At 38.7% G+C, this 17696-nt stretch overlaps 1 protein-coding gene across 8 annotated transcripts in view; it reads left to right on the forward strand.

Annotated features, from left to right (window-relative positions):
• The window catches only part of jus (EB domain-containing julius seizure protein), a 60021-nt gene that overhangs the window by 34288 nt on the left and 8037 nt on the right, over nucleotides 1-17696 (forward strand). For 3 of the 8 annotated variants that reach the window (XM_033470624.2, XM_033470629.2, XM_076518743.1), the window contains exons 2-6: nucleotides 6887-7039; nucleotides 11866-12006; nucleotides 13687-13801; nucleotides 14597-14784; nucleotides 17181-17219. In XM_033470624.2, coding sequence (XP_033326515.1) covers nucleotides 6887-7039; nucleotides 11866-12006; nucleotides 13687-13801; nucleotides 14597-14784; nucleotides 17181-17219 — 636 coding nt within the window. Of the gene's footprint in view, nucleotides 1-6886; nucleotides 7040-11865; nucleotides 12007-13686; nucleotides 13802-14596; nucleotides 14824-14872; nucleotides 17129-17180; nucleotides 17220-17696 lie in introns of those variants that run through there. The other 5 variants (XM_076518744.1, XM_033470628.2, XM_033470626.2 and 2 more) reach the window with 4 other exon arrangements.

The following is a 17696-nucleotide window of genomic DNA, read 5'->3' on the forward strand; positions in this document are numbered from 1 at the left end:
TCACGGAACCTTTAAAACGGGAACCAAAAAATCTGGGAATCAATTCGGCCGAGGTAAAACGTGACTCTCCGTTTCCGAGAACTTTGCGAAGATAAAAGAGATTGTGGCTGCTCACGCGACACACTTCTTGCTGCCTAGAAACCCGAAGAAAATGTCTAAGAATTTCCGCGAGCACTGATGGAACTTTCTGTCCTCCGAAAGCCTAAAAATTCGGTGTAATTGGTTCGTGTTTTGCTCCAATTACATCGACTCACCGCGAACAATGGGAGAGCAATAAGAACTGAGAACAGAGACTTATAATTAAAAAACCGGAACTAAAAATAATCTGCAATCAAGATCCTCTGTGAACTAGAATATAATGTCATCCGTTGGCATTTTTCGCTAGAATGCTGACATTCGCTGTTGCACGATTGATTGGGGAACCAAACGTCTAGCTACGAAACCTTGTAACAACCGGTGGATAAAATGTGAATACTGCCAGTGTTATCGTTCACACAGCGCAAACAACAACTATGAATCAATGGAGTGCGAGGTATTGCAGTAGTAGTTCAAGTAAGATATACAGGAATGCTATGAATTTCTTAGGCATGTTTGGTAAATTACAGTGGTTTATTGGAAGTAGTACCTTATAGTGCCTCGAATAAACTATAGAGGAAGGTAATGACAATAATCTCCTAATCATGACCGACATACAACTTTGTTTTACTGAAAATGGTATTTTAGAGAGGCTTCCAATAAAATATACGCAAGGAGATAATATCAATAATTTTCTACGTATATTTACTATATTGGAGCGTTTGACTGAAAACGGTACTTTGAAGTAGCTTCCAATAAAAGAAATGCAAAAAAATAATCCCAATAATGGCACTCTAAAGTGGCATCAAATTAAATAAACAACAAATTACTAATTATAATATCCTAAACATATTTGGTATCCAACAGTGTTTCACTGAAACCGTGGTACTTTGAACTGTCTTCAAATAAAATATGTCATGGAAGATGATATATGCTTCACTGAAAATAATCCCTTGACGTGCATTCAAATAAAAGATACAAAAAGGAAATCCTATCAATTCCCTAAGCCCATATAGCACATAAAAGTGTTTTACTGAAAATTGCACTTTAAAATGGCACGAAATAAAATATACAAATGTTTCACAGAAACATGCACCTTGATATTCCCTCAAATGAAATATACAAAAAGATAATCCCAACAATTTTTTTCTGGACATACTTGGCACGCAACAGTGTCTTCTAATAATGGTACTTCGCATTGCCTTCAAATGAAACATACAAAATCGTGATGCAAATGATCTGTTAAACATATTTGGCTCGCGTCAGCGTGACGGTAAAGCCGGCCCTTTGAAGTGCTAGCAGGTTCAAAGAGCAAAGAGCGTTTCCGAAAAACGAGGAGAAGTTTGGAACGTCCTCGAGGATCGCTTTTGCCGGCAGATTGGTACACTCGGTGTCGAAACGCAATGAGTTCCAACCCTGTTAGGCCGACCCTACCTCGAAGATGGTTGCTGGTTTCAGACTGCAGCAGGCGTGGGACGGCTCGCACGTGAGAGCGTTGGCAGAGTGCCATAGCAAAGTGACCCACTTTCGACGCGTAGATTGACCCAAGTGTCGCCATTTTTACTGGGAGTCACCGAGCAGGTAGAGTTGTTGCGAGAACCGTGCGTTCGCCCCGCTCGCGATCTTTCCTTTTTTTTCCCCCCCGTTGGTTTTCAGGTCGTGGCAAGGAGGACAGATCGTTAACTGACCACGCAATTATGCGCGAACAGCCCCGCGTTCTTTGAGGTTCGAGCTTTCGAGTTTGCCCGTGCGAGCCGAGGAATTTGCTCAAAGCGGAAACTGCGAGCTATAGCCTGCGCCGCCTAGCCTCCCCTTTTACCCGGCCATAGTTTTCCTACAGGACTTGTATATTTTATTCCGCCACTAGCCCCGGCAACTTGATCAACTCTAGAGAACGCCAGGCTTCGTGCCTTTCTGTGCGGAATGGTCCACTCCGGTGCCTCCGTCTTTCCCAGTTTATGGGGTGAGGAAAGCTCACCCTCCAGCTACTGCTGCATTTACATTGGAGAAGCTCGGCGTTAAAAGAATTGGCTGCTGAAAGTGCACCTTCGGAAAGAGCGTGCTCTTGACGTCTATTGCTTCGCGTATAATCATATTCAACTATTCAACAATTTTCTAAACATTGATTTTTTTTAACAATTTTAGAGCTTCCAGTTTGCATTGATCGTCAGAAGCTAAGTAGCTAAATGGTACCTTCGAATTGCTTGATCAATGTTCGTCTCTAGTAGTGTTCAAAAAATGATGACCATCTTGATGATTATACATGCGACAATACTTAGATCCAATTAGGTAGTAATTTATCAATTTTGTAAGCATTGATCTCTCTCTTCTTATTGTGGCCAAATTTATGGCCTCCAGTCTTATGGGCTCTGATTTAAATTGATCACCAGAAGCTAAGTAATTGAATGATGCCTTCCAAGTGCTTGATCAAAATGTAATGTTCAGAGGGTGGACCGTCTTGACAATTATATGTGTAAATACTTAAAGCTAGTTCTTTATCAATAGTGAATTTTATGATCTCCAATTTATATTGGTCACCAGGAACTAGCTTGCTAGATGCTGTCCTTCGTATGCTCGGTCAAAATGGTCCCTAGTAACGTTAACCCTCTTAATTATTATACACATAACAATACTCACATTCATTTCAATAATCGTTGATCAGCTCTATAAACATTGATCTTTTTATTGTGACCAATCCAGCGTTCTCCTTATATTGGCTCCTAGAAGCTGAGCAGTTGGATGATATCTTTGAAATGCTTGGTCAAAACGATCCCAGGCACTGCAATCAGCAATCATTTTTTAAAAATTAGTATCTTGAAGTTTTTACAATATTGTTTTTATAATTTATATAATGTAGTCACAGTTTACCTGGTTTTTTTACAGAACTTGTGTATTTTACTCTAACACTAGCTTGGAGATCTTGATAAATTCTGGAGGCCGCTTTTGCTGCCATTTTTTACTGAACAGTCCTCCATATTTTCTCAACCAATAGGGTGCAGTAAAATTCATCTTCACAATTTTTAAATTGCCTTGTCGTATGTTCATCTTGCCTGTAATTTTAAATAACACCATGAAGCAATCCGGAAGTTGCTATATTATACAGGGTGTCCCAAAAATATCTCGCAATCCGGAAAGGGGGGTTCCTGAGGTAATTTGAAGTAACTTTTTCCTTAGCGAAAATACAAACCGCGGCTTTGTTTACGACTTATTAACGAAAAACAGTGACCAATGAGAGGCAAGATCAGCTGGCGCGAAACGATTGAGCCAATGAGCGGAACTGGACTTCGTGGCTGAGCCGCCTTGCGCCAGCCGAGTTCGCTTCTTATTGGTTAGTGTTTTTCGTCAATAACCTGTGAACAAAGCCGCGGTTTGCATTTTCGCTAAGGAAAAAGTTACTTCAAATGACCTCAGGAATTGAACGAAACATTTTTGGAACACTCTGTATAAATTAGCTATATTATAAAAAAATGTGCCTCCAAATAAAATTGTTAATATTATAAAAGGATCTCTACGAATGATAAAAAGTTAGCTCCACTGATTCAAACGTAGCACACCAGCAAAGTCGGTGGCAACGACTGTCTCTGTGGATAGTGATCGAGTAGTCTTGGCGCAACAGCGCTGCAACCATGTATATATCTATCTTTCTATTCGACTGCAACGGCGCCGGTTCCATTTCCGTGACAATTAGCGGCATAAATGAAAAGTATCGCAGCGTCGTGAAAATCTGTGATGGCGATGGGTCACGTTTTCTGGCGTGGCTAACGAAGATAACCGAGCTAGCCGGTACACACACGCGACCAACACAAGCCGACCTCTGCACGATGAAAAATCGGCCACCAGGAACGGTTCGTGATACGACTATCAAAGAGGCTTTCTCAGAACCGTAGCCTAACTCTCGTACCAGTCGGGAAACGAGACGAACTGGAACTGGTATCGATTTTACCCGTGCATCCGCAATTTCTAATTATCGAGTGTATCTCGTTTAACGAAACTTGAAGAAACCCCTGTCCTCGACCGACGCCATTTTGCTAATCATGATCTCGCATGCCGTAATATTGCAGAGAAATGCCGCATTAGCTACCTGGTACAGTCTGGCCAGAAAGCTTGCGCCGAAAATATTCCGAGGATTTTCGAGGGTTTGTGATTCCTCGATTGGATAAATGGACTACTTTATTTCTAGTGCAGATCTTCAAGCAGAAATCATTGTCTGCAGCTATTTGAGACACGAGATTGTGCTTCTTCGTTTAATTGTTTTGATACATTGGAATTAGTGTAACAATTAGTGCAACAACAGGAATTAGTGTGCATAAATTCTCTCGACGACTACTTATCAATATTTATTAAATTGTCGATCATTATGCACAATGAAAATTGTCTGCATCGATCGTAAGACACACTAGTTATAGAAAAATGTACAGTTTCCTTGTAATAATTATGGTAAATTGAAGATCGTGTAACACTGTCCACTAATTCTCTCGATGTCTACTTATAGATAGATCAGAATTAAAATACAGATCTTTGTGGACAATCAAAATTTTCTGCATCTTTCGTTAAACACAGTACTTGAACAAAAACGTATATCATAATTTAATAATTTTGATAAATTGCAGATAACGTAACAACAGACATAACAATATTTAATTAATAATTTCTTTCAATGTCCGCTCATAAATCAATATTAAACTGTAAATCTCTATGTGAATTCTCGTTTTAATCGTTTTATAAAAATTTGAATAAAGACCATTGGTGCATCAACTTTGAAATTCTCATGCATGGTGTCGATCGATCGCGATGCCTTGCGATCTACATTTATCCGTGCACGGAGAAGAAATATGTTTGCAGTAATTTTCACGGCACTAATTGCCAGCGATTTGCAAATTACGTCCGAGCTAGGCACCGATCCAAATGCGGGCCGCTGTTATGTTCCCGCGAAATTGATTTCAGTAGCGGAAACGATGGACGCGATCGTCAGACGTTATTTTTATGATTCGTTTGGCCGGCGTAACATAGAGAACGAACGGTTGAGCGTCTTTCGGGATCGTTATCCCGGCTCGTTTCTCGTTGAAAAGCCAGTAGCTCGTCTTCCCCGGCATGAATACGATCGTATTCGAGTAGACGGCCATTATGCAACGACAATGCAGTAATCAAGCCGGGTCTCTTTGCCTTGTAAAAAAGGATTGCTTCCGTGACTTTGCGAATGGCCGTCTCTCAAAATTCTTTAACGGCCCGGCCTGACGGTCTGTTGAACTTTCGAGAGCATCGTCGGCCAGGTGTTAATTCGACGAAGAAAAAAATATCGAGGGTGAAACTGCTGGGACTTGTTTAGAACGTCGTCCTCCATCTTTAATTCAAGAAACGGACTTCGAGTTGCAACTTTTAAAATCTGGTCTTCAACCTTCAAAATCAATTTATACAGGTTTTAGGCGTTCATTCGTTGTTTACAATATTTAGATAATTGTAATTATTGATGGAAGAAGGAAAATTTTAGTCAACTAGATTTTCTTACAATTACAATTTTTATAGTCTATTCGTCGTTTGAAACAAATTTATGCAGGTTTTCTGAATTAATTCCTTGTTCTCAACGTTCATATAATTGTAATTATTAGTGGAAGGGGAGAAAAGTTCTTTATTAATTGGTAAATATTAATTAAGAAAATATAACTAAAGTTCTAAATATTAATTGCTAAAAACAAGGAATTGTGACAATCGCGTTTATAAGAGGCGTGTCAATTTTGATTGTGTGGAGATTAAATATTGGCAGCAGCATTAGATGAAATCGAAAAGTTAACGATAGGAAACGGATCGTCTCGTCCGCTAAGTTTCTGCTCGTTCTACGCTATTAGATTCAAGCAAGACGGTGTAATCGAATATTGAATGTCGAACGATTAATCGACCCAGAGCACACGACGAATTCACATCCCGCAACCCGGCAGTAATTCACCCCTACGTTAAGCAAATATATCATTTGACGAAGGATCGACCACACTCTCAGCTTCTCACGTTACCTATGACGAAGTGTGCCGCTCTGTGCACACGGTTTTAGACGCATGTGTTGGGATTTTGGTGACACTGCGTATACCGTACAATGAGGGCGAACGTTGTAGAACTGAAAGAAAGCTGTGCAATCTAAACAAAATTGTACACCAGAAAAACTTGCAAGAACATATTGTAGATCTTGGAAAGATAAATTATATAGCCTAGCAAAAAGAATCATACCGCTTAAGAAAAAATTGTAGAACTTTAGGAAACATTGCAGATTCCAGAAAAAAATAGTAGCCCCTAAAACAAAAATTGTAGAGCCGAGGGGAAAATGTAGAACGCAACAAAAGCTTGCAACCCCCCCCCCTAAAAAAACTTGTAGTGCTTATAAAAAAATTCTAAAACGTAGGGAAAAAATCGTAGCGCCGCAGAAAAAATTGTAGAACTTGTACAACCCTTGTAGACTCTGGTGAAAAATTGTAGGTGGTAGGAAAAAATTCTAGGGTGTACAAAAAAGATTTAATCAGAATCAAAAATTTAGGACACATTCTTCTTTAAAAAGTCATAACTCGGATATTATTCCAGATATCGACATAAAACAACCTGCATTGTATGCGCAAATGTTAAAAGTTTAATTTAAGGGAATACACCACGTTCCAATTGCATATGTGAAATCATTGTAAACAATATTCTCCATTTCCAAATTTGGAAATATCGAAAAGGAGAGCATAGATAGACTTGTGAACATTTTCTGCAGCATCTACAGAGAGTCAGCAGTCGCTGATTTCTGTTTGATACGCCAGACTAACACATTCGCCCGTGTTTGTTCCAGATCTGAACGGAAGGGGTACGAAGAAATTCGGTGATCAATGCGTGGAGGACCGCGAATGCGGATTCGCAGGCTCGTACTGCGAGCCAAAGAAAAACAAATGCACATGCAAGGAGGAATTCGAGGCTACGAATCATATCGACAAATGTGGACACCGTAAGTTAGTATACTTCCAAGCGCGCCGAAGCCAAACGGAACTTGCAGCGCGCATTGAAACGAATAAACATTCCAGCTGGAAAAACTCTCATGCAAAGATTTCTGTGGCACTTCTGAAATGTTTGCTGACTACGTCGAGAGCAGTCAGCATTTATTCAGTCAACATCCTACCTCTCAGAAGTGGCTGCGCCAGAATTGGTTGCTTTTTGTTCCCTTGTGCTTCATTCTGAAGTTCGTGCTTAAGATCCATGCACAGTTTAAACAGTTCATTTTCGAAATTCAAAAATTCAAAGAACTTTCTTTAAGAAAACTGCAAGCACAGTCCAATTGACCTGACAATACAATTTAAACCTATAACATATAGTATAATTCTAAACAGTCTTGTCGTCATAAGAATCTTGTTTAAAGCACAATCCTTCGTTTCAATTAGTAGATTGCGAATTTTATGCATTTATGGCGCAAGTGGTTTAATGAAATGCTAACTATGAAATCATTAGAAGAATTAAAAAATATCGTTACGTTATTGTCAACGTATTAAAATTACTGAAAGGTTGAATACATTTTTTTTATTCCATTGTTAATGTATGAAGGGTATATATTAATATATTATATTAATACAATATTTTTATTCAAGTGTAGTCTTTTCTATCTGCAATCTAGTAGTTAGTATCGTCTTCACAACCTAGCTATAACGTGTGCTACGATTTTTAGCGGTGTCATGATTGCGAAGACCCTAGTCGAAGACAGTGTTTAAATGTTTCATGAAGAATGCTAAACGATACCCGAGCGATTTCCAGCTGAATGTATATTCGTTTCACTGCGAAGCGTCCCGAACAATTGTAATTCGCTAGCAAATTGACAAGGATGATACGAGATGGCGATAAATAGGAACCTCGAGGATAGCTTTATGTAGTCCTGAACGTCTTCGTTCTAGTCACGTCCGTGGCTCGAGGTTTTTCCCTTCGAGACGAGTTTTACGATCGGAGCGATATGGAAGTCGAAAGGTTCGCAGCTTATAGCTTCTTCTCGTGGAATATCAACGAGGCCTCGGGCTTTTATGGGTCCCAGGCATCGTCCGCGGCGTCAGAAATTATAAATGGGATCCGAGGAGTGTCCAATGAATCAAATTATAAGCGCATACCATCTCTGATTCATTATTCAAGCGATCGTTTTCGGTACGCTCGATGCAAATATTATAAAACGTTCACCGTCGCTTGTATCTTTTTTGACATTTAGGCGCAGGGGATTTAGTATTGATCATGCAAACGAGGAAAAACCAATTTTTTAGAAGAGATAAGTGACCGTAGAATGACGCGTATTTTTCGTATGGAATTCTGATATTTTTTGATAAAGTCGGAATAGAAAATTTGTGATGCTTTGTGTAGATACAGTGGGCCATAATCAGACAGAATCAAGAAAAAGGGAATATTTTGGAAAAAGATCAGTCGAAAATGTAAACTACAGTTCTTTTTGTATGAAACTATATCTCTTTGATCAAATCGAAGATTGAAAATTCGTGGATAATAAGTAGAAACAGTGAGCCATGAATTTGGGTCTTGAGGAAACGCGTTCGGAAATTCATGAAGCTCGCGTGCTGTTGAATAAATACGGTCTGATCATGGCTGACTGTTTCTACTGGTGCGTAGTCAGTACATATATCTTTAAGCTTCAGAATCTCGAGAACGAAGCTTCATATTAAAAAATTGTGTTCTCTATTTTCCTCTCAACGGAAATTAGAATAGAAATTGTCTATTTCAATAAACAAATTTTACTATTTATTTCTAGCTCATTGCAATGAATGAATGTTATATTCTACATTTCTTGCTCTCTATATCGCATAAAAATTGCCTATTATAATAGAAAATTGATTTCACATAATTCTTATTTCTATTTTTCGTACAGTTGTAAATAGTTACGAGATAACGTGCACAAAATTCATTTGCACTTTCGCAATTAAACATTGTAATCATCGCAACTTAATGATTCGTAAGTATGTGGCACTAGTAACTTGTTGTTTTCATGGATTAAACACTTGGTTTATTGATCGTCACGGCGTAGCTGTCGGCCAACGACAGGAAAAAGAATCTCTGGAACTAAAGCAAGCTTGATCCAGGATTAAGGGTTGATCACTATTAAGCCACTCTCCTAATTGCGAGCTCGTGGTTGATGTATTGAGGACAGTGCGGGCATATAATCAGTCGATCAGACTCGCTATGCCAATACTGGCTACGCTGTCGGCCACAAGCTTATGGCTGTCACCCCATTTTGTGAGGAATGAAGCGATACTTAAACGATTCGTTGTAAACCTTTTATTATTCACGCTACTCGTTCCTGAAAAATTTTGCTCACTTTCCAAGTACTATTTTCAACAAAAATCATTCCATGAATATTTTAATTCAGTCTATAAAATGATAGAAACTATGAAGTAAATAGTTTATATCAGTGAAAGAGTGTGAAATACTTGCTCAATAATATCAACTTCACTTTTGATCAATAGATACCTAACACTTTATTCAATATTAACGCTTTTCATGTAATTAATTACTATCGCGTTAATTTGACGAATACTTGTTGACTTTAAATATTAGTTATTTTCATGTATTTATTTACTATTATGTTAATTCGGCCAACACAACAGCACACATTAGCTCCTTTTCATGCATGTACAGTATTCATAATCACATTAATTTGATACCCACTAGCTACCACTGCAAATTACGATCGCACACAGTATTTAATTGGACATTCTCTGCAACTATGATACACGTAATCATAATTACAATAAGCCAGTTAAACCAGTCGCGCAACATCGACTGGTTAAATTCGCATATGCCCGAAACCATAATCAGAAAGGGAAGTGTCCCACTACACGATTACACGTGGAGCCATAAAGATTAATTTCCTCTAATCTGGACAAACGAATCAGCGAAATCGATGCTTGTACCACTAGCCGATTGCTTTTGTCAGCACATATATATTTTCATCACTGAAAACTGGGGCGTCGCAAATAAAAATGTTCAGCAGAACAGTTCGAAACAATGAAAGTTATCGATCACGGAGGAGGCGGAAAACTTTCGAACGAAGTTGATATCAAACAACACGATGGGAAGTCTTCGGAGTTCCTGCGGGATGAACTTGACACCGGGGATCAACTTTTTAAAAATTACTCGAATAACATCCGACCCCGATGTGAACTAAACCTGAAGTTAGGGTAGGGCATCGGGGCATCGCACGACAATTGATTGACATATCGACGATCTCTCAGAGAGCGACACATCTTTGTATGACAGTGATACAGAAACGATGTTCTGAGGTCTATGCTCGTGATTCTGCAAAATGATTTCGCTGATTCGTGGAAAATATCTGCGATGAAAGTCGAAATTAATAGAACATTCTATTAATTTAATAGAATATAATTAATATTTTAATCTTTATTTTGTCTAGGTAATTTAATAGAACCTAGTTAATATTTTAATTTATAATTTGTCTAGGTAACTTAATAGAACATAGTTAATATTTTAATTTATAATTTGTCTAGGTAACTTAATAGAACATAGTTAGTATTTTAATTTATATTTTGTTTAGATAATTTAATAGAATATAATCAACATTTTAATTTAGTAATAAAGAATTACATTCTAGCAAGAATACGTTCAATAAAATTATAATACTTTGAGAGCAGCTTTTAGTAAGAACATGATTTTTTGCAGAAGCTTTGTAAGCAGCCTCAAGTCAGTGTTATTAATCACGGATTAGCACCGGTTTTATCTGATTTATTATTACACCCCAGAGTCTAACGAGCCACGATCCCGCATGCAAATCTTCGTTAACAGATTCATATCTCTCGGATAAAGTTCTCAAGTTATTCGAGATACGAGATGAAAGTTTGATCAAAACTTTCGTTTTAATGAGGATATGGGTTCCCAAACTAGGGCCTGAAAGTTCTGTAACGTTAATCACGTTTTAAATATTGTGAATGTTGTGAAAATGTGTTAAATATTGTTAAATACTGTGTAAGATCCTATTTATGACACGATTTTGTCAAAGGTAAAAACTTCATCACACGATTCCAGTAAAAACCAACAATTTATTAGGTATTATTTCCACGCTATTCTATTGGAAAACAAAGATTTGTCGCATATCATTTTCTTAGTATTCTGTTAAAAACGAAACGATTTAAAACGAACTAATTCCCTGTAACTGAAATTGAATCAAAATTTTTTTTGAGTGAGATAACCATGAATTTTTTAACCATTTTCTACAACTAAAATAACCATGAACCGAGATTTCTACAACTGAAATAACCATGAAACGAAATTTTCTACAACTGAAATAACCACGAAACAAAATTTTCCACAACTGAAATAACCACGAAAGTTTGTAATTTTCTCGCTGTGTTCTGTTTCACCCACTGATTTTTGCTATAACTGCATAAAATCCCGAGTCCATAAATAATAATACAACAACATTTCCTACAACTGAAATCGGGCAAACCAAAATTTCCTGCAACCGAGAAAACCACGGAACAGGATCATGAAAGGTCCGTAGAAAATCTTTAAAACATATGCTTCTAATTAAACCATATTCCATTCCACGTTCTAAAAATCCAAAGAAAATTCGCGGGACCCGCTGTACATGAAAAACGAGTTGAAAAATTCTATAGGAACGGTACCGCAACGAAACCAACCACCCCGTAGAAAACAAAGCCTCGGAGGAATAATTTGCCGGATACAATGGCGATTCCGCGAGCATTCGTCGTAAAAGTAAAATCGTTTCGGCCGGCTGCGGCGCGAGACAAGTCGGCTTTAATGGCTTTTATTTTGCAGCGGCGAACGTGAACGAGTCGTGCTTTTTTAACGAACAATGCGAGGCGAAGGTGATCCAGACCGAGTGCAGGGACGGTCGGTGCATTTGCATCTTCGAGAAGATCCCGGTGACACAGCCGGACGGACTGACAGTATGCGTCGGTAAGGACTGAGAGAAAAACAAACGGGGTGAGATGGATAAATAGGGAGACAGAGAATGAAAGAGAGAGAGAGAGAGAGAGAGAGAGAGAGAGAGGAAGAGAGATAGAGAACGCGAGGGTTGCACGACGCGAGTTCCGCGCACTTTTTAATGAGATTCCACCGGCGTGCCAGGGGACGCGAGAATGAGACGTGTTCTCTGTTAATGGAATTCCGGCCTACAATTTCGCAGACTTCATTACTTCGTCAGCTGTCTCTTGTGATCAATTAAAGCGGCCGCGCACGCGGCGAACTTGGGCGCTCGAACTGCAGAATTCGATTAAACAATCGGAACGAATGGAATTGGAGAATCGAGCTGGGAATCATGCCCCGAAAATTCCGGTTTAGCTTGCCGACGCTAACAATTAAATAACGCAGGTGAATCACCTGAAACTGAAACACACGGAAAATAAACGAAGTCTACCAATTCTTTCGAAGATAATTGATGCAGCGAAAGTTCTAACTTTTTTCCTGATTTAGAGACGCAATTTTAAGCTTTGTATTGCAATTTTTTCCGAGGCCAAATGTTGCAATATAAAGGACTTATTTATTTATTTCGAAACCCTGTTTTGTGGAACATTGACCGCTGACAGCCGTTATTGCAAGCGCCAGGAATGTCTAAAGTTAGAAGTTCTAGACAATTTATCTGTGAAAATGTATCATCTAGAATCTGGCTTGAGAATTTTCTAAATTTTCAATATTTGACAAAATGACTGCGGTTTGAAGAAAAAAAACGTTTGTGTTCTGAGAAAAATCTAGTTCGAGTGTTTCTTGTGTTTCGATCAATGTAATTTTATATCGATCAATGTAATTTTGTACTGGTCGAAGTAATTTTCTATCGATCAATGAATTCTTTTTATTGATCAATGTAATTTTGCACTGATCAATGTATATTTGTGTTAATCAATTTTGTATTGTATTTTGCGGAAGGAATACGAAAACGTTTGAATCTGTCTTTATTTTTAATTCCGCGACGCTCAAACTCAGATGCTTCAGAACATAAAGGAAGAAGTTAGAATAAGGTCAGTTGCTTGACGAGCCGCATCCAGGGCTCCTTTGTCCCAAGGCTCATTCGAGAATACAGTCCATGACTTCAAACTTCAATTTATCACGGAACTAGTGGTGTCAAGTAGTTTTATATAGACACTGCAGAACATATTCTTCTTTATCATGGTGATTCTGTTACAAATACATCAGAAATCTGATAGCCTCAACCCGCTCGTACATGAATGAAATGGAAACAATCGCCAGGAAATAAATCGATCTAACTTTTCAACGTTATTTCCACGCCTTTGTATCAACTAATCAATTTTTCCGAAAGATATATGTTTGTCCATTGTGCGGCGAATAATAAAGCCTGAGAAAATCTAAATTTTCATACATGTATGTATACGAGTATGAAAAGATGAATCTCTTGTCTACCAATTTGTCAAATAATTTTTCACCAATTTTTCGAGTAATCTCGTACGAATTTTTTTAAACAGCTTTGCCGGAACTTCGAAGATAAATTTGTACCGATTCTAAAAATAATATTTCACCAATTTCTACAATAATGTTCTACCAACTATATAGAAGGAACGTTTGTTGGTCGAACTAAATAAAGATATGCAATTCAAAGACAAACAATAACGTGAACTGTTTCAGCCGAGCAAAGAGAGGAGCCCAATCTGCAATACGTCGACGCGACGATGATCGGCGGTCTCGTTGGCATGGCTCTCATGTTCATCATCATCTGCGTGGTTCTTAGGCTTTTCAGCAAGTAAGTTCCCCGGTTTGCTTATCCTTCAATAATAACTCTGAACTTTAGCAATCCCTGAAAATTCGAGGACGAAACTTCGCGACCTACTTCACCGGGAAACCCTCACGTGAAAACGCGTATCTAATGTGAATTTAATGTCCCCGCGTTGCATACTCATCGGGAGGAAGAATCCACTATGCCAGCTACTTCAAATTCATTTCACAAATTTATTCGGTGCATTGTCATTCGAGCAACACAACTATGCTCCGGCTAATGCCACTGCTGCAGCGACCTTTTTTTTCACTATCCATTTTCCTTCTTTCTAATAGGAATTTGTTCATCTTCCTAACATTTGTCGATTGATAATCACGACATACGATCACACTAAATGGAAAAAAATGGGCAGCCGTACAGTCTGATGGTCGCCGTTAGTCCCTGAACGGAAGATACTATCTGCCGTTGATTTGAATTTATAGCACGGGCCGTCAATTTAAAAAATCGACGAGTCGAATCGTGAATGTATAAAATTCCCTTTTCCAATTTCAACAATATTTTCTGGTTCATGGAGTTCGGATAACGGTTCGAAATGGTCCGAAGCTTTTATCCAGATGAACTTTCAGTCAGCTTTCTACTGATTACGTTTATTCAAATATTAAATTTATGAGATTTAAGCCACGCCGGTCGCTTTGCTGTCGCTGAAATCGCTTTGTAAAGATGGGAACACGTCGATTCGAGCGAAACTATCGATTTCTCGGGAAGAAGAAGTGGCTGGAAAGTGGCCGTTGCGCGTGGTCTGATTGTGGAATTTGTTTTCAGGGCTCGCTGGCGCGAGAACCGCACGATCTTCAACACGCCGAACGCCCGTCTGATGAACGTCTCGCTGCTGAGGGAGAATAAACTGTTGCACCCGCAAGAGAGACGCGGTTCAAGGGCGAGCGTACGGGTTCCCTCGAGGCAACCCTCGATGGCCTCCTTACGCGCCCACTCGCCGAACGCCTCGCAAGGTGCGAAACACTCTCAGCACTCACAGCACAGAGTGAGCCGTACGGGTTTTTATTCATTCACTTACTAAGCAAGCAACTTGTTATACAGTGTCCCGTTGAAACAAAACGAAACAAGCAACTCTTTTGCGCGCCGGTATATCGGGTGTTCGATGGAAATCGAGGCGCCCCCGACGTGTCGCCATCCACCATAGAAACAAGGGACCAGTTCATATATCAATTCTTCTCTCTTACATAAATAGTGTTACCTGCGTGTTTCTTCATTATTTTGCAAAAGTGTTTCCTTCTTTTTTTTTCGTCTGTGTTTTTCTTTCGTATTTCTTTGTTTTCTTTTCTTTTCTTTTTTTTTATATTTTTTTGGTAATCGTTCTGTATCTTTTTTTTGGATTATGTGAGAACAGCTTTTGACTGAGTAGGGTATTCGCGTAGGGGTAGTCGAGGGTGTTCTCCGCGTGTCAGAAATGTAGAATGCATTGTGGTATATTGGAGAAATTGTATGTGTACCCGGGAACGTCCCTCATTAAATGAATGTACAAGCATGGCAATGATTAAACGATCTGAATGCGCGTAGTAGGATAGAGAACATTCGTTACAGGTATCTGTAGAACTTGATGGGAATATCGATCGTAGAGAACGCGCGATTTTACGCGTCGCTATCTTGCTGGCAAAATGACGCAACTCGGACGGCTTTCAACGAAACGTCGTAACTGTGCGGCAACGTGTCCAAATCTATACAGAAACATCATAGTTGGGTGCTCATTTAACTTTAAAGCAACCCCTATTCTGTTTTGTCGCACTGTTCAATCTTTGGTGTAACACGTTACACAATCATAAGTTATTCAATAAAGTGATATAAATCTAAACTATACATTGTTCACTCTCATACCTTTTACAGAGTGAAAAGTCATCGTTGATTTGATTTGAGAATAAATGATCAAGACAAGAATAAAACTGCAATCATTAAACTGCGGATTTTTATGCAAAATAAAAATTATCGTCATTGATTGCAATAAACAACGAGACAAATAGAAATTTCTTTATTTTTTAAATCACCGCATCGAGTTGAAAATAATATATAGATGTTTTTCAATTCTTTTAATATTTCCATTTCTTTTTAAATTTCACCCACCTATTTTTCTTATAAATGCATAAAATCCGTAATTTAATAATCATACTAATATTTGCTACTATTTCTCTACTTTATACTAGAATATATAATTTAAATGTTTTATATGCCACAATAAACGCTGTATAAAAATGCTATAAATGTAGAAGAACTAATCGGTCTCAATAATTGCATTCTGAGTCACGTCATTATTACAGCAAATGAGCGACATGTAGTCTGAACTTTAAGTAGTTACATTAGCCATATTTAAATAAGTTTTTCCAAGCAATCGAACGTTGATCGAACCGTATTATACAAACTGAAGATCCACAATCCACAGATCCAATTAAGCATAAGCTGCATACAAAGACTGAGTCTGATATCGTCGAACGCGAAACTATGTCCTAACGAAGACTGTATCGCAACAAATGTTGACTGTTTGCAACGCCACTTTAATGCTCGCCAAAGTTGCGAAGACTTGAAGATTATATGCATTCAATTTCTTTCAATAATCCGCAATGCTTTGTGCAGTTCTCACATCACTTGATCTGATCCTTCGAATACTTTTGTCGCACGCCGTTTCCAACTGTTGCATTGACGACGGAACTGTTTACAGTGGTTTCGAATAATCGTGAACCGCTCAGTGGTAAACGTGAGTTCGAACAGTAGAAATGTGTATTCGAATAGCTGAAACAAATAGAACGTAGAATATCGACCGACGACCAGAGAAAGTCGTGCTTTCTTTGGAGATACGGTTAGCGATAACGCTTACACGTACGATTTGATAACAGTTGCGATCAAGGTTTCAGAGTCTATTTTTGATAGCCCTTGTAATTAGAGTCGATTAACCAACGGGGACGATGGATTCCTCGGTAAATCAGCCGGCGTCGAAAATAGCTGTCACCCATTTTATCGATTTCCGTAGAACATCCCATATATGTACAATCTAGATACGAGTACATAAAGTAGGTGACTTACCTACTCTTGCTATCTTTACTTTAGAAACCTTCTGTTCAGCGCAGAATCCTTCTGAATTTCTCGCATGCACAATTGCCTGCCAAGAGGGTAGATATATCTGCTAACACATCCTATATGCGAGTGTGCATCGAGATCGATGTGTTACATTTGGATGCATCGTTGTGTTACTGAACAGTTTACGGTGTTTTTGAGCGCTGGCATTCGATCAAACGACATATTATGTATCTCCATTAAAAGATCTCGTAGACTCTTTCTGACACCATATACCACTCTTGGACCAAATCTGAATCGTTTCTACAGTTAGTCGATTTTTCAGAAACAGAAATTACAGGATCAAGTATCGTGCCGAGAAACCGTAAGTTCATGGGGAACATTGTATAGTAAAGACAGTAGATAAATACCTGTAACAGGAGAAATGTAAATATCTGTGCACCTTGCGTTAATTAGTAAGTGAATGACTATCTCGAACCATCCCCTTAGTGATAATTAGAGAACGAGGAAAGTGACCACTTCGAGTCATTCCCAAATTTGTTCGCTGCGCGAACAAATTTTTCCAACGGAAGCTGTTTCGTGGTCAAGTGGCTCATAATGTCGCACCAATTAATTTCTTACTATTTCGTTATTTTGTTATTTTTAGCAGGAAAAACGGGTCGGTCGAATAAATAAATAAGCATCGCGTCTGTCGAAAGGTGAACTTTCCGAATTTGTTCAGAAACGGCCGAAACGACAAATTCCAATTTCTTCCAGCAATTTGCCAGTAATCCCGAATTCAAGTCGAAATCTTCCAAAATGCCGGAGTTTCGAAAGCTCGCTCTCGACGCAATGACAACTT

This window comes from Megalopta genalis, chromosome 2 (genome assembly GCF_051020955.1).
Source record: "Megalopta genalis isolate 19385.01 chromosome 2, iyMegGena1_principal, whole genome shotgun sequence".
Lineage (NCBI taxonomy): Eukaryota > Metazoa > Arthropoda > Insecta > Hymenoptera > Halictidae > Megalopta > Megalopta genalis.